The sequence below is a fragment of the Anopheles marshallii genome, chromosome 3 (genome assembly GCF_943734725.1).
Source record: "Anopheles marshallii chromosome 3, idAnoMarsDA_429_01, whole genome shotgun sequence".
NCBI lineage: Eukaryota > Metazoa > Arthropoda > Insecta > Diptera > Culicidae > Anopheles > Anopheles marshallii.
The window spans coordinates 7,822,347-7,834,376 of NC_071327.1; the positions used below are offsets into that span (position 1 = coordinate 7,822,347).

The 12,030-nt window shown below is 46.0% G+C and overlaps 3 protein-coding genes across 3 annotated transcripts; all 3 read left to right on the forward strand.

The window, feature by feature from the left end:
* The first annotated feature begins 347 nt into the window (after nucleotides 1-347).
* LOC128716379 (uncharacterized) lies at nucleotides 348-1,632 on the forward strand. Its single transcript, XM_053811299.1, has 3 exons — nucleotides 348-1,182; nucleotides 1,245-1,480; nucleotides 1,540-1,632. The coding sequence occupies exons 1-3, from the start codon at nucleotides 348-350 to the stop codon at nucleotides 1,630-1,632; spliced, it is 1,164 nt and encodes a 387-aa protein (XP_053667274.1).
* A 685-nt stretch (nucleotides 1,633-2,317) lies between these two features.
* On the forward strand, nucleotides 2,318-3,319 carry LOC128716384 (caspase-like). The gene is made up of 3 exons (XM_053811303.1): nucleotides 2,318-2,332; nucleotides 2,383-2,725; nucleotides 2,796-3,319. Exons 1-3 carry the CDS (start codon nucleotides 2,318-2,320, stop codon nucleotides 3,317-3,319), a joined length of 882 nt encoding a protein of 293 aa, XP_053667278.1.
* A 1,756-nt stretch (nucleotides 3,320-5,075) lies between these two features.
* Nucleotides 5,076-10,618, forward strand: LOC128711820 (uncharacterized). The gene is made up of 5 exons (XM_053806707.1): nucleotides 5,076-5,303; nucleotides 8,837-9,206; nucleotides 9,270-9,385; nucleotides 9,452-9,970; nucleotides 10,376-10,618. Exons 1-5 carry the CDS (start codon nucleotides 5,076-5,078, stop codon nucleotides 10,616-10,618), a joined length of 1,476 nt encoding a protein of 491 aa, XP_053662682.1.
* Nucleotides 10,619-12,030: the final 1,412 nt, after the last annotated feature.

Below are 12,030 nucleotides of genomic sequence, written 5' to 3' on the forward strand. Positions count from 1 at the left end.
GCACACTGGTCGGCTGCACGTCATAATTTATTTTATTTGTGTCTTTCAAACAGAGGGTGGTCAATTTAAAATGGCAGTTTTTAACAAATTTAAAAATTACTTTCCTGTGCTGTACCTTTTTGTTCGTTCTATTCACTAATTCAGTTTAAACCTTTAACCAAATTCAACATTAATAATTTCTCGAGTAATTTTGTCACTCTAGAAAATGGACACATGTTGGTATTTGATGCATATTTCAATTATGCATGATACATATTTAATTTCCCCTGCTGATGTTAAATGCATTTCCCTCGTTCGCTGTAAATTAGTTTTCCTACAGACCAGCGACTTGTAACAACTGTTGTGCCATGGAAGCTGAACAATATTTTAGAAGTTTCTTCAACTTTTACCGGCACCATCGAATCGATCCAGCGGACAAAAAGAATCCATTCAAGCTAAACCCGTACCGACATAAGCTGTACATTGTGAAGTCCATCCTGACTCTTCTGGTGTGCTTACTGTTGGGATTGTGTGGCAAATCGTTCGAAGACAACTTCATTCCCAATGAACACTGCATCAGCCGTATGATTAATTGGTTCTGTCTTGGTTCGACGTTAATCACTGCGTTCGTCGTTGCTTGGGAGTCGTTGGCATCCTGCAAGGAGGATGTGCAAATATGGAACACATTCCATACCATCGAGGCCGCTCTGAACGTGTGCAATCGCAACTCCAGGAGCATTTTTTCCAAAAGTCAACGGCTTTACAAAGTAATTTTTTACACACTCATTGTTCTGCTATGCGTGATCGTAGTAATTTTACTGATCCAGTGCCGGCAAATGGAGAGAGCATTGATCGATTTCATCATCATATTTGAGTTGCTTAGTACTGTGGATATGCAGAGAATCCTTCATTTATTGCTATACATTCGTATTTTGACGTGCTACCTGTACAAACTGAAGCAAGACATCCGGATTGCTGTGCTGACGATAAACACTGGTGTGGCCGCAACAAACCATGAACGTGAAGCTCTAGATCGGCTGAAGAAATGTTGTACATGTTACTTTCTGTGCATGAAAGCGTTCGAACAAATACACGACCAATTCTCGTGGGGCCTTTTCATGGTATGCCTTAAGTTCAACATGATAGTATGGAATGAAATTTATTGGACTGTGTATCGTGCCATCATGGAAACATCGTTTGAATGTACGTGTTACCCGTTAAATCTTTGCGATTCCTTGTAAAATCATCGTTCTTCCTTTTTCCAGTATTCTGTCTCAACGTGGTTCCTTACCATTTTGTGTTTATGAGCTTAACCTGGGCATGTGAGAGCCTGTATGCTGAGATAAATGTTTTATCACAACTGCTGTATACGGTCGATATGAATAAGGCATCAAATTCGATCAAAATACGAGTTACGCAACTAATGCTTCTGCTAGACTATAAAGTGTTTTCCTTCTACACGTTCGGCATATGCCGTGTATCGTACAGACTTATTGTTCAGGTTCGTCGAATATTGTTTTCGGTCCGATAGAAAGTAAAATTATTTGTCTCTCATTTCAGTATGTCATCTCCGGAGTTACAAAAGTTTCGTTTATTGCACAAATTATGAAGGACTTCTATACCGGCATGAGGTTTGATGCCAAAGTCTATTGAATATACAGGGTACGTGGTAGAAAAGGTTTTGGTAGGATTTTTATTGATAAGAACCCTGCTGTTGCATAAACAATACGAAACCTCATTACTCAAGAGAGCTCGAAGAGATTGCTCGGAAATCTGGAAATCTCGGAACAGAAATGTCATCAAGTTGTCCATCCCGATTCGTCAATTTCTCCCATAGTGAATTGTTGTGCCGTCCGCGCTCACTGACAGTTCAAATGCGTATTCGGGTGAAAAGTTATTTTGCGTAAATAAAAATCTGTCGAACGGATGGTGAGTCACGAAATTTTGTTTGCGCGTATTTTTAAGCGTATTTTGCTGCTCATCATCCGTAGAGAAAAGGGTGTACAAGACTTGTTTTATTCTTTGTGTTGCTTAAGTTCAACTACCTTCATTCATCCGTGTTTGTGCTACAACGAATAGTTTCATCAAAACAAATCAGAAAAAAACCTTTGTAAATACAAAGGTATTACGCGACAAAAGACCACCGAAAGATTTTCAGCGTTTTGAGCAGTTTTAGCGGATTTTCCAAAGCAAGTCCTCCAAATAGTAACGTTTATCCCGGCCTAATGGTAAGTAGAACATCATGAAGCAACGACAAAACGAAATGTCCTTTGCGCAAATGCGCTTTCGGTGCACATGGAAAGTTCTTTGTTCTACGAACTCTTCCAAAGACGGTCAGATGCATCAGCTGATAGTGTGCTAGGTCGGTGTGATCATCATGTTTATTTATAATTCTCTTTCCAGCACGGCTTCAGTAGCATGTTTAACAAAAAGCAAGACACCAGCGATACAAGACGAATACCGCACGGTTCGGCAACCAGCAGTGCCTCGCAGGCTAATGGGACAATCCGGCCAGCTTACGTCATTGAGCGGTACGCCGCGTACTATCCGATGAACCATAAACGGCGAGGCATGGCATTGGTGTTCTCGCACAACAAGTACAATGTGCCGCATGTGCCGCTACCAGTACGCGAAGGCAGTGCCGTAGATTGCAAACGACTGAAAGAAACGTTAGAATTATTCCGGTTCGAGGTGAAAGTTTATCAGGATTTTAAGCTGGAGGAAATCAAAGCTGTTGTGGAGGATGGTAAGTACGCGACTAAAACCTTATGCTTTATACAATTTGGTTTGTAATTTTCTCTTCCAATGTCTTATAGTTTCTGCAATGGATCACAAGGATAACGACTGCATCCTAATCGCGGTGCTAACACACGGCGATGAAGGTGATTACTTGTACGCACACGATGCTTCGTACGGTCTCTCTACCATCTGGAGTCACTTCACTGCCGATAATTGTCCATCGCTGGCGGGACGGCCGAAAATTTTCATCGTACAAGCGTGCCGCGGCAACAAGCTGGACAACGGAGTCAAGGTCCAGAAGGACGGTGTCGCCCGGTACAGCATCCCGACGCATGCGGATTTTCTGTTTGCGTATGCCACCATCCCCGGCTTTATGGCCTTCCGCAACACGACCGAGGGTTCGTGGTTTATTAACGAACTGTGCAAGGAGATGCAGGAAAACGGGCACAAGTACGATCTGGTCACACTGCTCACGTTCGTTACGCAGAAAGTAGCGTACGATCATGAATCGGTGTCCAATCTGCCGGAGTACAACATGCGCAAACAGACACCGTGCGTCGTATCCATGCTGACCCGTTTGCTGCTGTTTAACCAGGTGTAACGCCACAATTGCTCTCATGCAACCATTTTAGTCATCCTGCTCGGTTGGTTGTATGTTAGCTGATGGGAACGTATGCCCAAGGCAGCTTTTACTAAGTTTAACCTTCTACCTCATGTGGTTTTATCTTTAGTTTAATCAGTTCTAGTAAGAATGATTATCCAATGTAAGGTTACCAGTCAAGTGAAAATTGACACGTTTTTTGAGGTGGGGCGCGACACCAAATAGGTTTTCGTCATACGAACGTTAAAAAACAGCACCACCGATAACAACACTCTTTACGGAACATTCGGCACGAGAGTATTTGATAGAAGAAGTAAATATCACAGAAATCTCCAAATTATTTTTAAAATCATGATGACGCGGGAACAAACGATAACACAAAGTCAAATTAATTTATTTTTTAACATTTTACTACGTTCTACACTGATGAAAAAGCAATAATAAAACATGAAATTTTAAATACAATTGCGTTTATATTAATTCCACTGAACAGGGAGTAAGAGATACTTAAGAAAAAATTAAAACATTGCATTGATGCGTTTAGACGACGCACGCGGCGAGATAGAAAATTTCCTCCGGAAAACTACCCTTAAAACAGGTGTTCTCAACCCCTTGTGATTTGCGAAAGAGAGAGAAAGCAAGAATGTTACCCCTTTTTCGAATGGAATGCACGACCGTTTTCTGCAAAATACAGCGTACGTTCTCGCTCACACTCGATGCGCTGTTCAGGTAGCTGCATTGCCGCTTGTTTCACAGGGTTGCTCAACCATTCCCAAATCTGCACTGAAAGCAAACGATACAAGAGAATCATGTTGTGGACTCGCTCACGGTTGGAATCGTAAACGTTCTCTCGCGCACTACGGCGGCCACATAATTTGGCTCTCCGGTACCCAACATGAATGCGTTCCGTTTCATTCATTCCAGTTTCGGGCACTGTACGTGGTGTGTCAGGTAGACCGCACAACGGGTACGCATGACGACCCGTCTGTTTTGTGGGCGACTTACAGGCGTACACACAGGTACCCGAACGCAGAGAGCCCTCATCCCGGCGGGTTCCACGTATACACAGATTAAATTTAATTAGTATTCATCGTGCGCTCCATCACCGCACATCGGAGACGCGCGCTTCACCGATCGTCGTCAGGTTGGCCTTTCGGGCAGCAGCAGGTTTTCTCAGACAGACACACGATCACAAGTGAACCGGACCCCGTGTCGTGTCGCAGTGGCAAAGCAAAGTGTGTGTGGTGAAGGTTTCTTGCCTGCGTGTGTGCAAACCCCTCGTGATCGGATCGGGATGGTCTGCACAAGGGTTTTTGATTTGCATCTGACTCGTTAGTACGTTGCGCTGTGGCTAGCACCGACCGAAAGCATCATCGGTCGCGTAACACTCCCGAGCGGTCGGTAACGTTGTTCGCAGTGCAGGCATTGCTGGCGTTGGCGTACATATAAACGGGGCTGCGTTATACGATAGATATGCGTGTTTGTTCTTCTGGTTCCCCCCCAACCATCCATCCCTCGGAATTTCTTCACCCCTCGCGGTGCGTACCGTTGTGCCACATCGTCTAACTCAACGCACTAACCAGTGTAAAGTGCGTTTTACGTTGCGAGCGTGTGTGTATGTGTGTTTTGTTGCTGTTGGCAGGCGAGAGCAAACAAAAAATAAATAAAACGGGGTGGTACGGGGAGGGGTTGAAAAATTCTACACCACCATCGGAGCAGACCGTGAAAAGCAAGCAACAAAGGCAGCAGGCGGGAGATGGAGCAGCCTAACGGTGGCGGTGTTAATGGTGGTGGTGGTGTTGGTGAACCAACCGATGACCGCAGTGCGTCACCAGCGAGAGCAACCCAGAACGACAATGCAACCGGGATGGGTCCATTGTCGTCGGGGATCAGCAATGGAATGGATACCGCAACAGCAGCCGCCACACCGAAGACAACCAACTGGGTAAAGTTCGAGGAGGACGGTGGACCGGAACCGAGCAAGGTAAGAAGCAACGGAAGGTGAAGTGAAACCATTTTTTTGGGCTAAGGTCCAAAAAAAAAACAGAGAGAAACTGACAACTGGAGGAGCCAAAACCCAGCAGAAAAGGGAAAAAAAACAAAAACCGAATTATAAACCGTTCCCAAGCGCATTCGAAGTTTTGGGGGGTGAGAGACGAAAAAAAAATGGCGATAAGCGACGAACCTCCCGTGGCAGTTTAGTGTGTGGATGCGAACGGGAACCTCGCTGGAGGTTGGATTGTGTGTGGTGATGGGAGTATTAAAGGGAGGAGACAGAGAGAGAGAGAGAGACACGGTACGGGAACGGGGGGCAAAAAGGGAGTGGGCGGGAGGAGGAGAAGCTTTTTCCAATTGAATGGTTCCGCACCGTTCGGCGCACAATTGATTAAACAAAATTCATCACCTTATTATTCCGCCGTGTTTTGCACCCGGGATGAGCAAAAGGGGAAGTGTCACATTGCGCGGGGTGGGATAGAGTGTCGGAGCCACCATTCCTCCCTTTCTTTGCCCTGTTTTTGTGTGTTGGGTGTTCACTTATGAAGCCTTTTTGCATACGGTGTGCTTCCATTTTTTCGCAAAAAAAAACTTTGAACTTTGAAAACTAAACTTCTCTTCCAATCTTTGATGAATAGCTTTAAACCTTTTCCCCCACGTACACTACACCAACACAATAGACTGCTTTTTTCGCATTAAACTCGGTTCGCTAAAATGGAATGTTACCGCCCCGGGTTACTGCGATCGTTAATGCTAACGTTAATGTGCAAATGAATCATTCTGTTCACAGAACAGGTTAAATATTTAAACATTTTTACGTTATTAGTGTGTCAAGATATGGACCAGCACTGTCCAAACACGTGTTCGAGTTTTCCATTCACACTGTGTCCGTGTGTGTGTGTGTGCGTGCGGCTTAGAGCAACACAACCATGTCCGGTTTTTGTTGTGCCATCGCTGGTTGTCGCTGGTGACAGCATTCCACGGTTCTTGCTGTCATTGTCATGGCGTAGCCCATGGTACTACCCCCTTCCCCCCCCCCCTCCCCCCACCCGTACTGCCCCATCGACTCGCACACTTACATGTGCAAGCGCTGTCGATGTTTAGTAGGTCACCCGTCGCTCACTGACAAACTCACCCCCTGTCGCAACCCTCCGACACACACACACACACACACACACATACAAACACGGGTGGAGGGCTTGGTGTGTGTAATGTTTGGTTCGGTTCGCCGTTTTCCACAACCTCAGGTTGTCTGTTTTTGTTTATTACAATTTAATCGCACCACCCGGCATTCCCACCCGTTGGTGTCACGTGTTTTCGCGCGACTCCCTTACATACATGCACGCATCATTGACTCCCCAGCCAAGACGAATCAATCGCAGCAATCGGTGGTGCTGCACTGGAGGGGAAAAAAGGCCGATGCGTGCCCGTTAAGTTAGCACCCACGGGGTAGGAGCGTTGATTTTCGTACAAAAGTTCATTGCAAAGGATGGACCTTTATGACCCACTGAGATGGATCGTGTTACGGTTGTTTGCTGCTAGCGAGCGCAACGTTTTTCACGGCTTATCCACACGCTGGCCACTCGCACTCGCCCGTACATTATTGTGTGTGCATGCATGTACAGGCGACAGTATTGAATTTCCATGCAAACATACCAACATTTTTCCACCCTCGGCGACAGGTTTGGAGAGATGATGTCACATTTCGCAAATGGTGATCTAACAGCGTTAAAAAGCTTTCGCTTGGCCAGACTCTGGACGACGCTAGCATATTAGTTCGCCCAAAACAAAACAAAAAGGCAAGGCGGAACTGGCGGATTTGCTGTCTATTGGCTGAATAATTTTTTTTTGGCGGACATTTAAAAATAGCATATGGGACCCATATGGCACCTAAAGCCCAGGAGATTATTATGCTGACAACGCTGTGTTACGGATTGCCTTTAGTAAGTGGGAAGGCAATTAGCTCTAATGGACCCTATTTTCCAGGGTGACATACATAATGATTTTTTGATTAGCTTTGCATTATCAGAACGCTTATTAGCAAATCTTCGAAGAAAGTACGACCCGATGGTCGTAAGAACTCGAACAACAATGGAGACGGCGTCTTATTGCTGCATATTATCGCGTCGCTTCCGAACGGGAGATAATAACCGTTTATCGGAAGCAAGCATGCTTATCAGTTAGCGTGGACCGTATCTTCGCTTGCCTTCAAATGTTTCTACACAAGCGGACAGCATTATTCGGAAATTAATAAGATTGTTAAGCCCGCTTACACACAACTGGCACTGACTGGCCTTGAAACAATGCTGCTCCTTTGGGCGCACAATGGAACAATCGATGCATTCATATGTGGCTACACTTTGACACCCTGCAAGATGCGTTACATTCCTTTGCTTCTGTTTGTACGTGTTCACGGATGTGAACAATTTAAAAATAAAGAAGCCCCGTATGAATCAGCCGGCCAGGTTGTTTGGTTCGTGGTGCACGTTCATCGTTTTTGCAATTCGTGTTCTTCCATCTGCCAGCAGGCAAGTCGATTGCCACCCTCACGGTGATAGTGTTGTGTGTAATTTTGCCCCCTTGTTTTTGCTTAACACTCCACCGACACACCCAATGGGGGAGTATGAATAGTATGTTGCAGTGTTGAAACGTTCAGTAATGTGTCTCTGTGGGGCATTTAAGTGAATTAAAATACGTAAATGGGAGTGGATGAAATGGTGTAGTGCGCTGTCTTTCTGGATTGGATTTAAAGGATTTTCACTGAAATTGGATATGGAGTGATTAGTACGAATTAATTTAGCTATATTTGTATGCTTCTTCGTACGAGTTGCGATGTTATTGAGTTATTAAATTTGAAACTTATTTGTTCAAAGAGTAAACTTATACAGTTTAATGTTTCTAGTACTATACTTATGTATATTCTTTTGATTTTTTTGGATAAACAAATTTGGTTTTCGCTGAGCAATGATTCCAAGCAACTGGAACCTCTTGATAATATGGTTATATAATAATTACTAACTTACTTATCCCAACAGCCTGTTGGTCTAGGCATGTTGCAAAAATCCTCAACAATAGAGTAGTCCTTAATTAATCTTTTGAGACAAGATATTCCGTGAAGATTCGAATTCTCAATTCCCATGGTCTCCCAGTCTCTACAAGCTGGGTGGTGGGTTCGGTGTCATTCTAATGACATGCCCACCGAGACTTGACAAGTCTAATTCGCTGTTCATATTGCCCGTTAGCCTTGGTTGAATCTGATACAGATTCTGAATAAATCTGAATCTCTGTTTCAAACATCCATTAATTGTTATAAAATGTTGACCTTCTTGAAGTTCATGCCTGTATGAACCCATGTTTTTTAGACAAAGCGCATGTTTCACAGAAGTATACGAGTGCCGGTACTACTTTATCGGTACCGGTAGTAAGATTCAACCATCGCGGCGGTTGTTTCGAGTGGAGCCAGGTGTTTCACAGACTGTAAAAAGATAATTTGACTGTAACTTCCATTACCTTACATTGCAGTCCCCATCGCCGTCACTGCCACCGCCACCGCCGACCGCCTCCAGTAGACATCCGCTGGCGGCGGGCAGCAACCGGCAGTCGGTGACAACATCACCGGACACGGCACCACCGGCCGTACTACCAACCGAAACGGTGCACGTAAATCTGGACACACGGACACCTAGCACACCAAAGCAAACCCAACCACAACCATCACACGGGGCCGGCAAACCAACGCCCGGCACCGGTTCCGGCACGGTACCGAGTGGAGTCAACAAAACATCACAACCGGCCGTCATAGACATTCCGAAGCAATCGGTAAACGTGGTGCAACCGATCCAGTCGATGCGTACGATCGAACTTTCGACCGGCCGTGTACGGGAAGGTTTCGGTAGGTGTGGTGCGAGCATGGCACGTCATACAGTGCAATTGATTTCATTCATTTCTTTTTTAGCAAACGGAGATGTAATCGTTACCTTACTGCCTACCAACACTCGGTGGCCGTGGATCACACCGGCCGTGTTTCGTCCCGAGCTCGTCCCGGAAGAGCTGATGGCGCAAGGTTTGACGGTAAGAAACACTGCGTGATGAACCGTGGGTAGAATATTGAACGACTTCCCAACCGATCTTCATCAGCTCACGGTGGAGGAGTACGTGCATGCAATGGAAACGCTGGTGAACGACTACCGGTTCACGCTGTACAACATCTGCTACAAGCGCGTGCTGGTCGTGTGGATTCTGTTCGCCTTTATCGTCCTGATTGGGTTGCTGTTTTCCGGCTTCTACGGCATTACGCTGCTGTCGCTCGGCGTTGCCTGGCTGTTCCTGAATGCGGCCGCCATTTTCCTGTGCATGTGGGTCAAATTGAAGCTGGCGCGAGGCCTCGAACGGTGTATGGCGCGCGTGAACAAGCAGCTGATACGACACAAAATTTTGCTCGCACTGGACGACCGTGGCCACATCTCCTGTCACAAGGTGAACCTTTGCTTTCTGTACTTCGAGCCGTCGCAGTGCATCAGCTATCTGAACGAGTTCATTGAGCGGAGCGAACAGAACGGCAACACGATCGAACCCGGCTGGGAAAGCCGGCTGGACGTCACGACGAATGATATCGTTATACAGGGCGCGAACACAACGCGACTGTCTCGGAAGCAGGTAGGTTGTTGGTTGTACATGTGTTTCAAGTGTGCATTTGGGAGCGTGAATTGCGTATATTGGTAGCGTTGGCATCTGTTCTATCCGGGAGATGGACGAACGAGGAGCACATCTTGCGATCTTTGGTCCATCTTTTCTTCCGTTTGCTTCTTTACGAGAAGGTTCGCTTTTACGGGGTAGAATTATTACTATTACGGATGTTTGCAATCCAATTCTTAGTGTGTGAATTTATTTCCATTTACTTTGAGTTTGTGTGCGACTTCTTTCCTTGTTACACTATTCCAAAATGTGTGCCTTACGATATAGCTATAACCGAAAGTGGACCAGAACTTTTTTAAAATAACATCCTTAAAACATCCCAACACATCACTTCCGACATCACTAACGGTCGCACAACTCGTTCAGGGACGTGCGGAAGGCATCTTTCTGCGGTATCTACAGCGCTGGGGTAAGGATTATCTGCGCCGCCGGCTAGACTGGACGATCGAGGAGAATGCGATCGTGTCGGCACCGCGCCACCTGCCGACGGCCTACTGTCCCTGCCAGTACGCGGAGGAGGTGATGCTGCAGAAGAAACCGAAGGAAGATCCACGGCTTTGCTGTGCCACGGTTCGGGTCCATCTTGCCCGCATCGGATTCCACTTCTGACTGTGCCGACGATACCCACAACCCATCGCATCATGCCAGCCAAATTGTGCCTAAGAATGTGCTCGAAAGTTTTCAGATTTTGAAGTTTTAGGAACGGGAGGGAACTTAGGGCAGGATAGAGATAGTGTTAGAGAAGCCAAAAGATAGTTATTGCGATTTCGTTCTTCTTTTGGGTCCCGGATGCAGTAATTAAGCTTTATGCAAACGAGTACAAACCTGCAATCTCTCAACCAGAAACGACTGTTAGACCTCAGAGTGCCTTTTGTTTTTTCCGAGGAGAAACCATAATAGGTGGAATGCTGGTAGTACTGGTAGTCGATGGAGAAGGGGCCTTTTCTAAACATTTTCTTCAAGCTTCGAAGTCGGTGTCGGAGAACAATCACGTTGACGCTGCAAACGCTGTATAGTGCCTCGAACGGGCATAGGTTTTAAACTGGTGGCGGGATGCATTAGAGTTAGAGTTCAGTTTTTAGTAGAATTTTAGTTTACACTGATGCTTGTCGGAGGTTCCGTAGCGCGCGTTCACGCGTCGGTATCGCACTCAGCTGGTTTGGAGTTCTTTTGTTAGTTGTCTTTCCTCGGTATCAACTGCTCCCAAATCAAAGCGTATTAGTAACTAATCACACCATTCGGAACACTATTTCCCTTCCGCCTTTTCTACCACTGTCACCTCCGCTAACTGCCCACACTGCTCGGCTGCTGTCTGCCGTTTGTTTGGCCCGCCTGTCTTCATCGTGTCATCTCCCAACCAAACTCCCATTGCAGGAACGAGGAATGCTGCTGCTACTGCGTTACGCGTCCCGGTGGGGTAACGAGGCAATGCGTGGCCTTATCGATGTCACGCCAAACGATCCGGCCCGGCACTGCCGGCAGTACCAGTGCCCCTGCCAGTACGTAGAGTACCACTTGAAGTGCAAACCGCGAGGCAAGTTACGCATTTTTTACCTCTTCTATTGGCTAACGGCTTCCGAACGGTACGGTTAACCCTTTGGGGAGCTGATGCTGCCGCTAATATTCTGTTCCTTCCATTTCCTCGCGCTCTGTTGCGGTAGCTTAGATGGTGTACCTTTTATCTCCTTTTAACTAACACGCTGACAATAATGGTGTACTACTAACGCTTGAACCTTGGATGGAAAGCATCCGTATTTCCGTATGCAGGCTAATACAGAACCCCACTATTGTTTCACTTCCAAGTAGTGCTACCAGTGAGTAACGATAACACAAGGTGCGCTTAAACATCGTAGAACCCCTGCAGGACAAATCTTCAGTTAGGCCCACCTATCTCCGTACTTAATGTTTGCTGAAAAGTCCACGTTTTTATTTAGTCATAGAGCAATGAGTGTATATGCTAGGGTAGGAGGTAACCTCATTCCCAATCTCTTTGCAAAGTGTTATTTAGTGAAGATGCAAAA

Excerpts from the sequence above, each read along its gene's own strand:
- LOC128716379 (XM_053811299.1), top strand. The coding sequence starts at position 348 with ATGGAAGCTGAACAATATTTTAGAAGTTTCTTCAACTTTTACCGGCAC. Across the intron at positions 1,183-1,244 it reads CATGGAAACATCGTTTGAAT|TATTCTGTCTCAACGTGGTT; the intron begins GTACGTGTTACC and ends TCCTTTTTCCAG. Across the intron at positions 1,481-1,539 it reads CGTACAGACTTATTGTTCAG|TATGTCATCTCCGGAGTTAC; the intron begins GTTCGTCGAATA and ends CTCTCATTTCAG.
- LOC128716384 (XM_053811303.1), top strand. Across the intron at positions 2,726-2,795 it reads CAAAGCTGTTGTGGAGGATG|TTTCTGCAATGGATCACAAG; the intron begins GTAAGTACGCGA and ends AATGTCTTATAG.
- LOC128711820 (XM_053806707.1), top strand. The coding sequence starts at position 5,076 with ATGGAGCAGCCTAACGGTGGCGGTGTTAATGGTGGTGGTGGTGTTGGT. Across the intron at positions 9,386-9,451 it reads TGATGGCGCAAGGTTTGACG|CTCACGGTGGAGGAGTACGT; the intron begins GTAAGAAACACT and ends GATCTTCATCAG. Across the intron at positions 9,971-10,375 it reads CGCGACTGTCTCGGAAGCAG|GGACGTGCGGAAGGCATCTT; the intron begins GTAGGTTGTTGG and ends CAACTCGTTCAG.